This window comes from Periplaneta americana, chromosome 11, assembly GCF_040183065.1.
Source record: "Periplaneta americana isolate PAMFEO1 chromosome 11, P.americana_PAMFEO1_priV1, whole genome shotgun sequence".
Lineage (NCBI taxonomy): Eukaryota > Metazoa > Arthropoda > Insecta > Blattodea > Blattidae > Periplaneta > Periplaneta americana.
Window position 1 is genome coordinate 10398858 of NC_091127.1, and position 15628 is coordinate 10414485.

Sequence of the window (15628 nt, forward strand, 5' to 3'; positions counted from 1 at the left end):
AATTATTTTTAAAGAAACTTTTGTTATGTAACATTTTTCACAAAACTCAATAATAAGCGAGTTATTTCGATTTATTTAATTCAGGCCCCCTTTAAACCCCCCTTTTAAATAATGTATTTTGAATGCCATATAGCCTAAAATCTAAGTTACAACGAACATAATTTATATTCCTATTTTCATCGAAATCCGTTCATCCATTATCGCGTGAAAAGGTAACAAACATACAGACAGACAGACAGACGTACAAAAATTTCAAAAAAGCGATTTTCGGTTTCAGAGTGGTTAATTATATATGTTAGGACCAATTATTTTTGGAAAATCGAAAATTACCAGAAAAATTTCGGCTACAAATTTATTATTAGTATAGATTTAGGTGCGAACAAATGAATGCACACAATTTTATTGATAAGGAAAATTTAATTTCAATGACATACATTATAATTCTGTTATTCATAGATTTCAAAAAGGTGTATGACTCGGTTAAGAGAGAACTTTTGTATAATATTCTTATTGAATTTGGTATTCCCAAGAAACTAGTTCGATTAGTTAAAATGTGTCTTAGTGAAACTTACAGCAGAGTCCGTATAGGTCAGTTTTTATCTGATGCTTTTCCAATTCACTGCAGGCTAAAGCAAGGAGATGCACTGTCACCTTTACTTTTTAACTTTGCTCTACAATATGCCATTAGGAAAGTTCAGGATAACACAGAGGGTTTGGAATTGAACAGGTTACATCAGCTTCTTGTCTATGCGGATGATGTGAATATGTTAGGAGAATATCCACTAACGATTAGGGAAAATGCGGAAATTCTAGTTGAAGCAAATAAAGCGAAGTAAATCCCAAAAAGACAAAGTATATGATTATGTCTCGTGACCAGAATATTGTACGAAATGGAAATATAAAAATTGGAGATTTATCCTTCGAAGAGGTGGAGAAAAATTCAAATATCTTGGAGCAACAGTAACAAATATAAATGACACTCGGGAGGAAATTAAACGCAGGATAAATATGGGAAATGCCTATTATTATTCAGTTGAGAAGCTTTTGTCATCTAGTCTTCTGTCAAAAAATCTGAAAGTTAGACTTTATAAAACAGTTATATTACCGGTTGTTCTTTATGGTTGTGAAACTTGGACTCTCACTTTGAGAGAGGAACAGAGATTAAGGGTGTTTCAGAATAAGGTTCTTAGAAAAATATTTGGGGCTAAGAGGGATGAAGTTACAGGAGAATGGAGAAAGTTACACAACGCAGAACTGCACGCATTGTATTCTTCACCTGACATAATTAGGAACATAAAATCCAGACATTTGAGATGGGCAGGACATGTAGCACGTATGGGCGAATCCAGAAATGCATATAGAGTGTTAGTTAGAAGGCTGGAGGGAAAAAGACCTTTGGGGAGGCCGAGACGTAGATGGGAAGATAATATTAAAATGGATTTGAGGGAGGTGGGATATGATGGTATAGACTGGATTAATCTTGCTCAGGATAGGGACCAATGGTGGGCTTATGTGAGGGCGGCAATGAACCTCCAGGTTCCTTAAAGCCAGTAAGTAAGTAAGTAAGTATATTATAATTCTGCACTTATTTATAATAGGTAACAAACTACTAATGTAGCGAAGGGTAGTTCCTTGGTTTCAATCTTACATTCATTTACAATTCATTTGAACATAATAAAAGGTTATAGTATAGACATGATAATCATATTATAACTGTCACTGTTATACTTTTAAGGCATCAAACCTGAAAACTTATTACAGATAAGCAGTCGAATAAGGGTCTATGTTGTGCAGTTGGGTCACACAGCTGATATTTTAGTGTTCTGAGTTCTCTCTCGGAATCACTTTAACATAACATAGACCCTTGTTCAGTCGCATTCTTCAACTATTGAAGTGATACGGCATCTTGAAGTTAGCTACATGGTTCCAATACAATGGATCTACTGTTTATTCTGTCAGATACTCAATGAATTGTTTATGACAGTTAACTCCTTCGAAATAACTTGATTTTCAGCAAACGTAACATTTCTTTACCCTTCAAATCCACCCAATTGTTTCTGACTTTTTCTTGGGATAGGCCAAGTATTGAAGTGATACAGCATCTTGAAGTTAGCTACATGGTTCCAATACAATGGATCTACTGTTTATTCTGCCAGATACTCAATGAATTGTTTATGACAGTTAACTCCTTCGAAATAACTTGATTTTCAGCAAACGTAACATTTCTTTACCCTTCAAATCCACCCAATTGTTTCTGACTTTTTCTTGGGATAGGCCAAGTATTGAAGTGATACAGCATCTTGAAGTTAGCTACATGGTTCCAATACAATGGATCTACTGTTTATTCTGTCAGATACTCAATGAATTGTTTATGACAGTTAACTCCTTCGAAATAACTTGATTTTCAGCAAACGTAACATTTCTTTACTCTTCAAATCCACCCAATTGTTTCTGACTTTTTCTTGGGATATATAAAAGCAGAGTGTATTCCTGTTTGAAGTAGTCAATCTTTGATAGTGTTTGCTTAATGCTCTGTGTGCTATTTTATTAATTTATTTCATATTTAACAGTGATGATGATGATGATGATGAAGACGATGATGATGATGATGATGATGATGATGAAGAAGACGAAGGTGATACAGAGGAAGAAGATAATGAAGGTGAAATAGAGAAAGATGGCAAGTTGGATGATGAGGCGTACAAAAATATGACGGAGGAGGAGGTGTGTATTACTTACGGCTTTTAGAGAATCCAGAGGTTCATTGCCGCCCTCACATAAGCCCGTCATTGGTTCCTATCCTGAGAAAGATTAATCCAGTTTCTACCATCATATCCCATCTCTCTCAAATCCATTTTAATATTATCCTCCCATATATGTTTCGACCTCCCCAAAATTCTTTTTCCCTCCAGCCTCCCAACTAACACTCTATATGCATTTCTGGATTCACCCATACGTGCTAACATGCCCTGCCCATCTCAAATATGTCTAAATTTAAAGTTCCTAATTATGTCAGGTGAAGAATACAATGCGTGCAGTTCTGCGTTGTGTAACTGTCTCCATTCTCCTGTAACTTCATCCCTCTTAGCCCCAAATATTTTTCTAAGCACCTTATTCTCAAATACCCATAACATCTGTTCCTCTCTCAAAGTGAGAGTCCATGTTTCACAGGAAGTGTATATACATATTAGAAATATTAATTGATAACTTCAAATACATACAAACCTGTTTAAAATGCTACTACAGCATAATGTACAGTAAGTGGGAGCACTGTGTGTAATACTTTTGTTAACTGAAGTTTGATACTCGCTTTTATAATGTTAAGGATTATTAAAATGTAAGGAAAATTATACAAAGAATGATTTAAAAGTTTCCACGTTGGCACAGGGTGAATTCTGGTTATAAAGTATGATAGGGTTGGCAAAAAAAAACAAGAAAGCTGGATTTTTTGTTACATTTCTTGGCATTATTTTTTTTTGGTATGGGAAGCAACACTGTCTCCATAAAATCTTTTTTAATGCAGAAAATTTGTTAAATTTTGTTGCATGCTGTTATTTTCTTACTTCTTAGGCTAGAAATTCTTTAAAATGTAAATTTATTAAAAAGGGAGAATGTATCTTTATCATATGGCCTATTCCATCTCAAACCGACCGAAATATAGAGAAAATTGACCTTGCAATTTTTAAATATAATGAAACTTTTTCTGTCCGTTGACAACTGTGATACATTGCTTTGTGCAAAGTTTGAGGCATCAGAACTTCATAGTGTTTAAATTTAAAATATTTAAATTTATCGTATTTTCATAAAATTAGCAACTTTAAACTGTTGTAGCTCCGAAACCCTTTCACCCAATGATCAAAATCATGGTTTATTTTGATGCCGAGAAATTAAAGTTTATATGGACGTGTAAACAGTTTTTCTCACTTTTTATGGAAATTGAGAAATTCAGATTTTTCTTCATTAAGACTCCTTTGACCACGGAAAAATAATTTTAAGATATATGGTTAGATTCCGCATTGAAAGTACAAATAAACACATTTTTTACTGGTGCACCGTTGATAAGAAAGTATTGAAAATATCAAATAAAGAAAATAAATAGCACGCGCGTGAACTAACCAGCTGACTGTGAGGCGGGAGCTAGCCGAGACAAGCAAGGCCAGGAGACAAACACGTGATGTTTCGTCTAGTAGCGCATAGCTGGACTAGCTTTATAACAAGTTTTCATAAACACAGGAGTAAAATGACGCCTAACGCTCGCTTATCTTCAGCTCTCGGCCAGTGCCTGCGGTACTGCGCTGTTCAAGTCTAGGCGTGTGAAAATAGTTTATTTAATACTCTCGAAACTTATTGCCGAGCCACTAAGCAAACAATGCCGAAGTCCCTCTTAATAATGCAAGGTTTTTTCTCAATATTTTTTACATTTTTACAAATGGGCAAAAAGCCTAAAAGTAAGCAAAATCAGATTATCTGTCTCTCTGTGTACAATAAAAATAAGGATTACTTCTTAACATAACGTGAGCTTCAAAATGAGCTCCAGTTCAATGTAATGCAGTAAATGGTTCCAGAGTTCTGAGCACTGAAAGAGGCTTGTTTTTATAAAATACGCTAAATTTGTCGCTCAATAATACGAAAACCGTTTGACTTTCGATAGTATATTTTTGAAAATGCACTGTCCTCAGCACCTTGTATAAATAGGGAAAAAATTAGAGTATTAAAAAAATGCGAGGTTTTTTACTGATCGATTTGATATGGAATAGCCCATATAGAGAATTTTAGTACAAAATTATTCTGACATCGTATACAGGAAAACGTCTTAATTGGAATGGTCTTAAACGAGTTCCACTGTATTTATGGATCACCAGAATATGTAATTTTCAACATCAAAGATTCCAGCATGAATAGAGATCCCCTGTAAAAATGTTCTGCCATGAATAATATATACAGGAACTGAAATCAGAAACATTGTTGTGCTGGGAAGCAAGGAGATAAATGGAGAACATCCAAGACCTGTGCATTGTGTATTAGATACAACTACTACTACTACTACCACTACTACTGCTGCTGTTGCTCGTACTACTGCTACTATTATTCCAATGCTCATCACTTCATTGTCACCACTGCATGAGAACGTGTTTGGCATCAATCAGAACTAAACAAATACACACACAATAATAAATAAGTAAATTTAGCCTGCTAGATCCCGTAAGGGCAAGGGCCTCCTGATTGACAGGGCTTGGCTCAGTAGACTTCACTCATTAGGTGAGTTGGTCCTAAGGAGTGATATCAGCGAACTTGGCTGCACTACTTCGTTTCTATGTACACAAACACTATATGCAATAAGATTCGCACCACACTACACACTGAGGATGGTGGCTTCTAGATTTCTCCATAGCTGTCTGTCTCTTGTACTGCTCGTCCAATGTGCTCCTGCCTTCTTCTTGAAAAAATCGGCCCATCTAGTTGTCTGGCATCCCACTCTTCTTCTGCTGACCCTGGGATCCCACAATGTCAGTCTGTGCGTTCGTCTGTGGTCCATCCTTACCACGTGCCCTCCCCATTTCCACTTCAGGCTGTCCATCGTCTGTGGTCCATCCTTACCACGTGCCCTCCCCATTTCCACTTCAGGCTGTCGGCGGTGATTAGGACGTCTTTCATGCTGGTACGGTTGCGTAGCTCCTCGTTCCTTACTTTGTTCCTCAGAGAAAGTTGCAGGATTTTTCTTTCCATACTGCATTGACAGGTTTGAAGCATGCGCCTCTGTTTTGATGTTAGGGACCAGGTTTGGCATCTATACAGTAGGACTGGTAATATACATTTTTCCAGGGTCTCAACCTTTAAGCTTAGTTTCTGGAATTTGTAAGTATGAACTTTAGAGACCAGAACTTCTTCCATGCCATGCTGATTCGTCTCTTTATTTCTTTCGCTGAATTGCTGGAGAAGGACAGGTTCTAGCCCAGGTAGGTATAATCTTCCACATATTCTAGTGGCTGGCCATTTAAGTGGATCCGGTCTTCAGACGGGTTAGTCATTAGTTTCGTCTTTTCTGGGTTCATGGATAAGCCTGCCTCCTTGCTGATCCTGTCCAATTCTTCAAGCATCTGTTTTAGATCTGCTGCTGATTTCGCTACCAATATAATATCGTCTGCGAACCAGAGGTGGGTCATTCTCAGTCCATCTATGGTGATGCCGTATTCACTTTCCCAATTCAGTTTCCTGAATTTCAAGCAAGCATGTGAAGAGCTTTGGAGAGAGCGGATCTCCCTGTTTCACTCCTCTGCCAGTTCAAAGTTTTCGCCCTCTCAACTAAACACATACACACACAATAATAAATATGCAATCCCCTGCCATCATTGCACTGATTATTCGTCACACCATTAAAAAGTGTACAGCTTTGTTGGCAGCCAGTGGCGGCCGAAGGCCATTCTGTCAAGTGGGGCACAACTTTAATGCTGAACCCTGAAAATGTAAAAACATATAAAACCAATTTATGTGCCCTAACCTTTCTAATTTTTGTAGATGAGCTCCATATTTCAGTTCTTTCTGCGAGCAAAAACCTCTATAACTCTATTGTTGAAGTTCGGAATAGACTGTACCATCTTTCTCTCAGTTTAGAGCACTGCTACCCCCTGAGGAAAGTTAAATGGAATTCTAAGTGTAATTCACAGAAATGCGCTGATTCTCACTCGTTCGTACTCACAGATCACGCAACTGCCTGCCTTCTTACTACCGCAGCACTAGACTTGGGGAAACTCAGTTGAAAACTGTAGTGTGCACTGAAGGCGGCAAAATGCCCGCCAAGATTCTCTATTGTCAGTGACAAAGCTTTTTGAGAACTGCCAACTTCATGTATTGTAATGTAAACTTTCTTTTTTGGATGCGATGGAAGCATAAAAGTTTACAGGGAGCATTATCAACATAACTGTGACAAATGAATATACACGTGATTTATACTACGAGTCGAGCTTCTAAATTAGTAAACTTACATTTAACGTTTTTCATGTCAAGTTTAGCTGTAAAATGTCGTCTGCTATACAGCAAGTATCAACACCCCTAAAAACGGCACGCAGCTAATTGGACTGTTGCTAAACTAAAGAGGCTTGGTGGGCACGGCAAATACAGTGCCCAAAGCACACGGTCTGAGGCAAAGAGCTCCGCCTTCCTACAACTCTCACCCCCATCCCTTCCTCGTCCATCCCTGGGCACGAGAAGAGAGAGCCCATTTTCTTACCTGTTCAGAAAACTTAGGTTTCGTAGACTACTACAGATTCTGAAAACATTAGTAGAAATGAAAATGTTAAACTCTTTAAGTTATTATTTCATAATGCAATTGAATTGTATTATAATATAGTCATAATACGATAATAAAAATCACTGGGAAGGCACGTGCTCATGTGCCTCTTAATAAAAGCCGCTCTTGGCCAAAAGGTAACATATTCTCTGTTGCATTTTCTGTACTTCAGATTTGTTCTATGAGAAAAGCTAGATCACACTGTGGCTGTACTGCAGTAGTGGCCCTGCTGAAAGGCCAGGAGCTGTATGTGGCAAATGCTGGTGACTCCAGATGCATAGTCTGCCGCAAAGGACAAGCCATTGAAATGAGTCTTGACCATAAACCTAAAGATGAAGCAGAAAAGAAGAGGATAGTAAAGGCTGGTGGAAGAATCTGTGACGGCAGAGTAAATCGAGACCTCGATTTGTCGAGAGCTTTGGGTGAGTAGGATTATTGCTGAAGGTAACAGTATTTAATAGAAAATTACTGCATCGACTTTAGTCCAGTTAAAAATCCTAATTATGTGCTGTGTGCACAAACTTACAAGAAAACTAATAGCTTACCATAGGTAGAATGGGACAAACTTCGTTAAAAAAAAAAGAAAGACACAACACTTTATTAGATTAATGAACTTACTATTTCAGTATAGCTGTTAAATAGTTTTTAAGTGATTTTGAAGCAACTGCTTAAACACATGGCATTTATTTTACCTATGTTTTTTTTCAATACTGTATCAAAAGATCAATTGAATTTACATTATCCTACTGATAATTTACAAAAGTAGAAGTCTGAACCTCACAAGTGATACCAACAAGGCACCACTTACGAGGCAACTAGGCCAGGAGACTAATCAGTAAGGAGCGGATTCCTATGTAATTAAATATTATTTTTGCGTGTGATAAAACACAATTAACAAAGTTAAAAATTCCGAACATGAAGTTTCAAGTTTAAAATCCGAATTTTATTTCACATAAAAACACATATTTTCACAAAAAAATTATGTAAATATTTTCAGGAAATCTATTATAAACACATAAATCTCGGAGTTTTTTTACTTAAATAATTTTTTTACAACAACTTTTAAACATTTTAAAACTAACACAACAAATAAGAGCTCGGGTATGAACATTATTTAATTTAAACAAATCTCTTGCCTCTCGCTAATCAAGTGAGGCAATAAATCTTGTTGTGATTCCTTGTTATCGGGCTTCGTCAATCGATATCCTTCAAGATATACTGAAAGATGGTTGTTTAGAAAACGATTTGGCTTTCCTATTAGTAAATCTAAGCTTTTTGTGTGACTCCATAAAAAAAAACTCGAAACATCCAAAAACCTGTTGTCTGAAACAGGGAGGTGCGTGCCGTGGAAATTAAACTAGACTCTCTACCAGGTTCAGAAGTACAAGTACTAAGGGACAAATTCCAGAATGTGTTTGGGAAAAACAGTGGATATAAAAAAATGTGTAAAGTTGCTCAAGTATTGGAGGATGTGCCTGTAGGTGAAATTGACGGTGTTTGTGTTTGGGATATTCCTCTCTTTAAATGGCACGTCTGATGTCCTGTGATGTGGAAAGATTGTTTTCACAATATAAGTCGTTGTTCAGAGAGAATCGGCATGCATTTGTGATGGAGAATTTGGAGATGACCTTTGTTGTTCACTGCAATTCTCGGCCAGCTACTAGCACTCAGTGTGGTTGGTGAGCTAAGTAAGTTAAGGTATTTTTGTCGTATTAAAAAAAATATATTTTTTTTATTCTTAGCAAATATTTTCGTACTTTTTAGCACATAAAAATCCGCTCCCTACTAATCAGACTTCGGATAGTCAATAGTGTGGGATTTAAAAAAAAAATTAACAGAATGTCTGCATTATATTTAGTCAAGTAGTGACTGTACACACACACACTCTCTCTCTCTCTCTCCTCCCTCCCCTCTCTCCCTCTCTCTCTACTTTTCTTTCTTTATTTGGTTTTTATAACTAAATTTCTGTGATAACTGAATGAAACTCATTTTAAGGGAGAAGATGGTATTTTTTGGTGAAAAATGAGTAAATTTTCAAACAAAAAAATTTTTTTCTTTAAATTACTCTGTGATATGTGTAGAATGCATTGCATAACATTTTTTGGGTATTTGTGCCCTTATCGGATGTTGAGACGTCATTTTTAAACTTCCTGCGTTATGGATTTTTAAATCACTCGCCCAATTTTATTGTTGTTTCCGGTAAATTAAATTTTCAAAAAAAAAAAAAAAAACAATTCTTTAAAATACTCTTTGATATGTGTGGAATGCATTGCATAACATTTTTTTTTTTTTTTTGGGGGGGGGTATTTGTGCCCTTATCGGATGTTGACGTCATTTTTAAACTTCCTGCGCTATGGATTTTTAAATCACACGCCCACTTTTATCGGTTTCCAGTAACTTCATTTCTTTTTTGCTACATTGCCAGACAAAAATGGATGTAATTTCTTATCTATTAAAGATACATGCATGAAATTTAGAACACACATTCTTTAGACTATTAGGAAACGTATCTCTGTAACAGAATTTTGTTAATTGATTTCATTTTAAAAATACGTCCGTTTGTTTGCAAGAAAGGAAATCAGAAAATTGTTATTAAATTTTAATTGTTTATTTTACAAACTTAGGGACTAATATCAAAATTCAGTTTGTAGAACATGCTTTTGCAAATACATTGCAAAGAAAAAGTTTGAATCTATCTTTAAAAACAGTTTAGATATATCGGTTTTAGTACAATCCTGCATTGGGTACTTTTTTTTTTTTTTTTTTTTTTTCCAAATTTGGGCACCCAAATAATTTTTTTTTTTTTTTTTTTTTTTTTCAAAATTTTCATATTTGGTTGAGTTCCTACAGCTATGAGCTGTCTACATACAAAAAAATTAATATTTTACACTAAATAGGAAAAAAGTTTTAAAAAATACCATCCTCTGCCCTTAAAAATAATAATTTTGGAGATTAATGAACCCCCGCCCCCCCCCAAAGCGAAAAAAAAAAGCGTGATATATTACCCTTTGATCACCCAAAATCAAAATATCAAGGGGAAATAAGTTTTCATTACTGTTGATAAAAATATTGCTCCAAATATTTTAACCTTCAACTGGAGTTGGTAGATTTTCACAATCACAATAAATGCGAAATGTTCCACAAAGCTGTGAAAATAAGTAATTTTGTGTTTGAAAGTATGTGAAGTATATTACTGTAGTTCTGTAATCCGCGATTAAGTTGTAACCAATAAGAAAATGCGCTTATAACTGGATTAATTGAAATTATTTTGCTTTCGTTTCAATAACTGTTGCAGTTTTTTGGAATGAATTAATGATGGCAATAAAAGTTACTTCTGCACTGTTTCGTTTAATTTTCTAGCAGTATATTGCAGTTCGTCTTCAGATTACTTGCTAACTGTATATTTGTTTCAGGTGATCATGCTTATAAGCAGTCCAAGGGTTTCCCAGCTGAAGAGCAGATGATAACAGCCTGGCCTGACGTCAGGACACTCACGATTGATCCAGCAGAAGATGAATTCATGGTCGTAGCATCTGATGGGATATGTTGTACCCTCTCCAATCAAGAAGTTGTGGACTTCATTCGATCTCGCATTCAAGAAGGAGGAAAAAAACTTTCTCAGATTTGTGAAGAGGTAAAAAAAAATGTTGTTCTTTTCTAATGCCAGGCATTTGACAATAAAGTCATTTGACCTCTTGCACTCCCAATATTTTTCAAAGATATTATCATGACCAGTCAATGAAGCACAGATTTTTGAGGTGTTCCGAATCCATTTCTTGGTTTGAGTTGCACAATGGGCAGTTAGGGGACTGATATATTCCAATTCTATGCAGGTGTTTAACCAAACAATCATGGCCTGTTGCCAATCTAAATGCAGCTACGGACGATTTTCGTGGTAAATCGGGAATTAACTGTGGATTTTGATGCAGAGAGTTCCATTTTTTCCCTTGGGATTGTGTTATCAAATTTTGTTTGTTGAAGTCTAAGTATGTAGATTTAATAAATCTCTTCACAGAGTAATACGTAGATTTAGTAACAGGTCTGTAAGTAGCAGTGCTGCCCTTCTTTGCTAAAGCATCCGCATTCTCGTTTCCCAGGATTCCACAATGGGATGGTATCCATTGGAATACAATTCTTTTATTGAGTGATATTAATTGAGAGAGCATTTTAGTTATTCCTGCTGTTTGAGATGAAAGTGTGTGTTTAGAGACGATTGATAGAATAGCTGCTTTGGAGTCTGACAATATAACTGCATCCCTAAATTTATTGATGTGGCATAGAAGATTCCTGAGACATTCACTTATTGCAATGATTTCACCAACAAAACTTGTTGTTCCATATCCAAGTGATCTATAAAGTGAGAAGAGACAGCACGTAACACCTGCACCGGCACCTTGTTCTCTAGAGATCAAGGATCTGTCAGTGTATAAATGAAGCCAGTTTTGTGGAGTGTACCTAATATTAATTGTCTCTAAAGACAGTTGTTTCAGTATTTAGTGTTTAGTAAAAAAAAAAATGTATGGCTAGACTTTTATCCCTTTCTTCTAGTATAGTGGCAGTTGACATTGGATATACGTCAACATATGCCTAACTTGGAGTCAGGCCACAAAGGGAAATATTGAAGGAGGAAAGTTCGATCCGGTGCTGTGGATTGAATTCAGCGTAGCTCAGTGGTCAGAGCGCTTCATACGTAGAACCAAGGACCCGGGTTCGATCTCCGGTGCCGGAGCGAATTTTTCTCCTCAAATATTAATTGTCAATATTACAGATAAATTCTGTAGGACAAATTAATATATCAATAATATACACAGGCATGTTTGAAATAAAACTCTGTGCATTAAAGCTTATATTTGTCCAGAACAGGTTAAGTGAGTGTAATGTTGTGCACTGTGGCACAGAATTCATTTCAGAGTTCTTTGAAATCCGTAGCTGCCAACTAGTATAGTCTACTAATTTTTGTCATGTATTGTTTGCAGTTGTGTGATCGATGCCTAAAACCATTTGGATCCTGCGACAATATGGCTGTAGTGATCATCCAGTTTCAATCTGAACTCGCAAACCAAAATGAAAGCAAATTGTTAAAACATGCAAGTTCTCCAAGCAGTGATACTGCCAAACGCCCCAAGACAGAAGAAACTGAAACTTCAACATGTGTGTGACTTACATTCATTACAAGTGTCCACAAGGTTCAAGGTATATATAAATTAATTGGTTGGGCAGCCATCAGAAGGTGAATGCTTTATGTATCCAACAAAAACCAGTGTTTGCACCTAGAAAATTTATGTGCCCACAGCGAAGAGTCACACCAAAGCACACCCTGATTATGTTATACAGGCGTAATGTTGAGTGCAGTAGCACTTGGAGATCCATAGCATGTACAAGGACATAATAATGAACAGTATCGCACTTCTGAGACAGTTAGAGGTTGCTTCAATTGTATTTGAAGAATGGATGCAAGCAGCTTTGTCCATACAGAGAAATGTTGCACTTTTTAATGCTGTGTGGGAAGTAGACAGATAGTGCACGAGTTTCTTGAAACAGTTTATTTAAAAAGAGGGAGGGGGGAAGCCAAGTCTAACACATTTTCCATGTTACTGGCAGTTTATTTTCCTAAATGATTACTTTTAAGAACACTGTTTTATTTGGTGTTCCATTCATTTTTTTTTCCTTTGTTGAAATACACTTTATTTTTTCTCCTCTCAAGTGCCAGTATTTTTTTAACTGTTTTCTTATATCATGTTTGTTGTATGTAAGCCAAGTTCATCAGCATTTAAATATAATATATATTCTCACAAAAAAAAAAGCATTGGAGCATCATTAATTTGAATTTAATATACTCTATTTGTTAGTTCATATTCTCTCTAAATTTGACCTTGAAATTACACATTTCCTTGTGGCTTTTAAGGAACCTGCAAGTTCATTGCCTCCCTCACATAAGCCCGTCATCGGTCCCTATCCTGTGCAAGATTAATCCAGTCTCTAGCATCATATCCCACCTCCCTCAAATCCATTTTAATATTATTTAAAAAAATAAATCATGAAATAGTAGCCTATCACGAGAATTCCTCATTGGAAAGAGCACAGAAAAGGTGGTGAGAGATCATAACAATACGGCTTAAAACAGAACTGTGGGAGAGCTCTGAAAGTTAATTTATGCTCGACCATGCCGAAATGTACTAATTATACACCTGGTAGCAGTCCTTTAATGCATGTCATTAAAGTACACCTACTCATTAAAGTACAGGTCTTCAGCCAATGATAACTCATCTTACATGTGTTCAGCCAATGACAAGTCAGCTTTGAACTGTTATAAAACCGCAAGTATCGATTATTCTCGGATATGCAATCGAAAGAGAATTGGCGAAAAGTCACGGAGGCTGGAAATCCAATACTGTCGCAGAAGGTTATGTTCTGTTACTATAATAATTAGCGTTAATTCTAAATGATATTCAAATAAATTCAATTTGTCATCTCATTTTCATTGTCGAATTCAATAATCAAGGTTATAATATTATCAAGTTTAACGGGACTACGTCAAGGTCAATGACATTATTGTTCCTCGGAAAAAATCAATACTTTCGCGTCTGCGCACATCTCACAATTCACGACCTACAACAAGGTCACTTCCGATCTTGTCAGATACCTACAAATAAAATGTATACTTCTGAATACCGGTAATTTCAAGTTAGAAATATGGTCGAGCATAAAAAGTCGTATGAAACTCGCCTATAATGGTAATTAAGAAGCTCGTATGAAAATTATGAAACTCGCTTGCGCTCGTTTCATAAATATCCATACTCGATTCTTAATTACTATCATTATAGGCTCGTTGCATAATGTACTATTCTCATTCAGTTTGTAAAATTATTATAGTTTAAAGTAACAGTGGCACAAACTAATGTGCTCTGATTCAGAACATGAACTATAAAAAGTACGGTAAAACATAAATTTTGTTGCAAGGACTACACATACGGTACTGAGCTCTAATTTGAAGAGCGTTATCCATATTTGTTGATGTGTACATACTAAGCATACACGCCTCTAATTGAAGTGCATTCAGGTTTGTGTGTGAAACAAGGAAATGAAAAGGCCAGTGGATAATAAGGCTGAATTACATGCTGAAGAAATACAGTTGCTTTTTAGTTACAAAGTATAATTATTTACATGAAAAGCTCAGAAACAAATTGTACTTGTTAGAAAGAATAATGTGCTTTTAACAGATGAGGGACAGCTTTGAAATTATCAAAATTAATTGATTAACTAGCAGACTTACTCGTGTTAATTATGTAAGTTTGTGCGGCTTACAGCTGTTTCAGTGCTTCACGCACCATCCTCAAAGCCTACTAGATCTCGGCGTCATCTCGAACTTCTCTCCCTGTTCTTTGGGTGCGTTTGATTGTTGAAAGGTGTTGAAAAGTGGAGTCAAATAGTGTGTGTACTGAAATTGATCTCTGTGTTGAGAATTTGATCAGGGTGTGTTTTAGTGTGTTTGTATATTTCTTATTGTTCTAGTGTGTTGAGTTTTTGGTTCTTGGGTTGTATGTGTAGGATTTCCATGTCCGCATTTATGTTATTGTATTTATGGTTAGCATTGGTTATGTGAAATATACAAACACACCCCGATCAAATTCTCAACGCACAGATCAATTTCAGTACAAACACAATATTTGACTGCACTCTTCAACACCTTTCAACAATGAAACACACCCACATAACAGGCAGAGAAGTTCGAGATGACGCCGAGATCTAGTAGGCTCTGAGGATGGTGCGTGAAGCACTGAAACAGCTGTAAGCCGCACAAACTTACATAATTAACACGAGTAAGTCCGCTAGTTAATTATATTCAAGTGTTAAAAATAGTGTACGCAAGATTCAAAATGGATTATCAAAAATTGTTATCGTTTGTATTACCAGTCTTTTAAGTTACAAAAATTTTTTGTTTTGAGAAGTTCCACTAATATATAACAGGAAACATAAAGAAATATTTTCTCTCTTCTAATGGGTAAGTGAACAAAGTCCGACAAAAAAGCTATCAATCAATCAATCTTCTTAATGTATCCAGCTGTTTGCCAACAACATAAAGTCCACTATAGTCCACTGAGTTGTTGTTTTTCACGAGAAATGAGGGGTATTTTGATTGGTGTTCATTATAGATGCCTGTTGCTAGTAGCCAGAGGTGGGGTGTAGTCAATATATACTGCAGGGCTGTGTCTTCTGCAACTGATACTGATGATTTTAATTTACTTCTTTTGTGGTTTATGGATGGACAGTATAGAAGAATGTGTTCCAGATCTTCATCATGATTATTACACCATAGACAAGTAGGATTATCAGAAATGT

General features: G+C 36.0%; 1 protein-coding gene across 1 annotated transcript in view; it reads left to right on the forward strand.

Moving 5' to 3' along the window:
• The window catches only part of LOC138708782 (probable protein phosphatase CG10417), a 30890-nt gene extending 17969 nt beyond the window's left edge, over positions 1-12921 (forward strand). The window contains exons 4-7 of the mRNA XM_069838960.1: positions 2571-2724; positions 7461-7710; positions 10702-10922; positions 12265-12921. Of these exons, the coding sequence (XP_069695061.1) occupies positions 2571-2724; positions 7461-7710; positions 10702-10922; positions 12265-12447 (808 nt within the window). The 3' untranslated portion in view covers positions 12448-12921. The remainder of the gene's footprint in view (positions 1-2570; positions 2725-7460; positions 7711-10701; positions 10923-12264) is intronic.
• The last annotated feature ends 2707 nt before the right edge of the window (positions 12922-15628 follow it).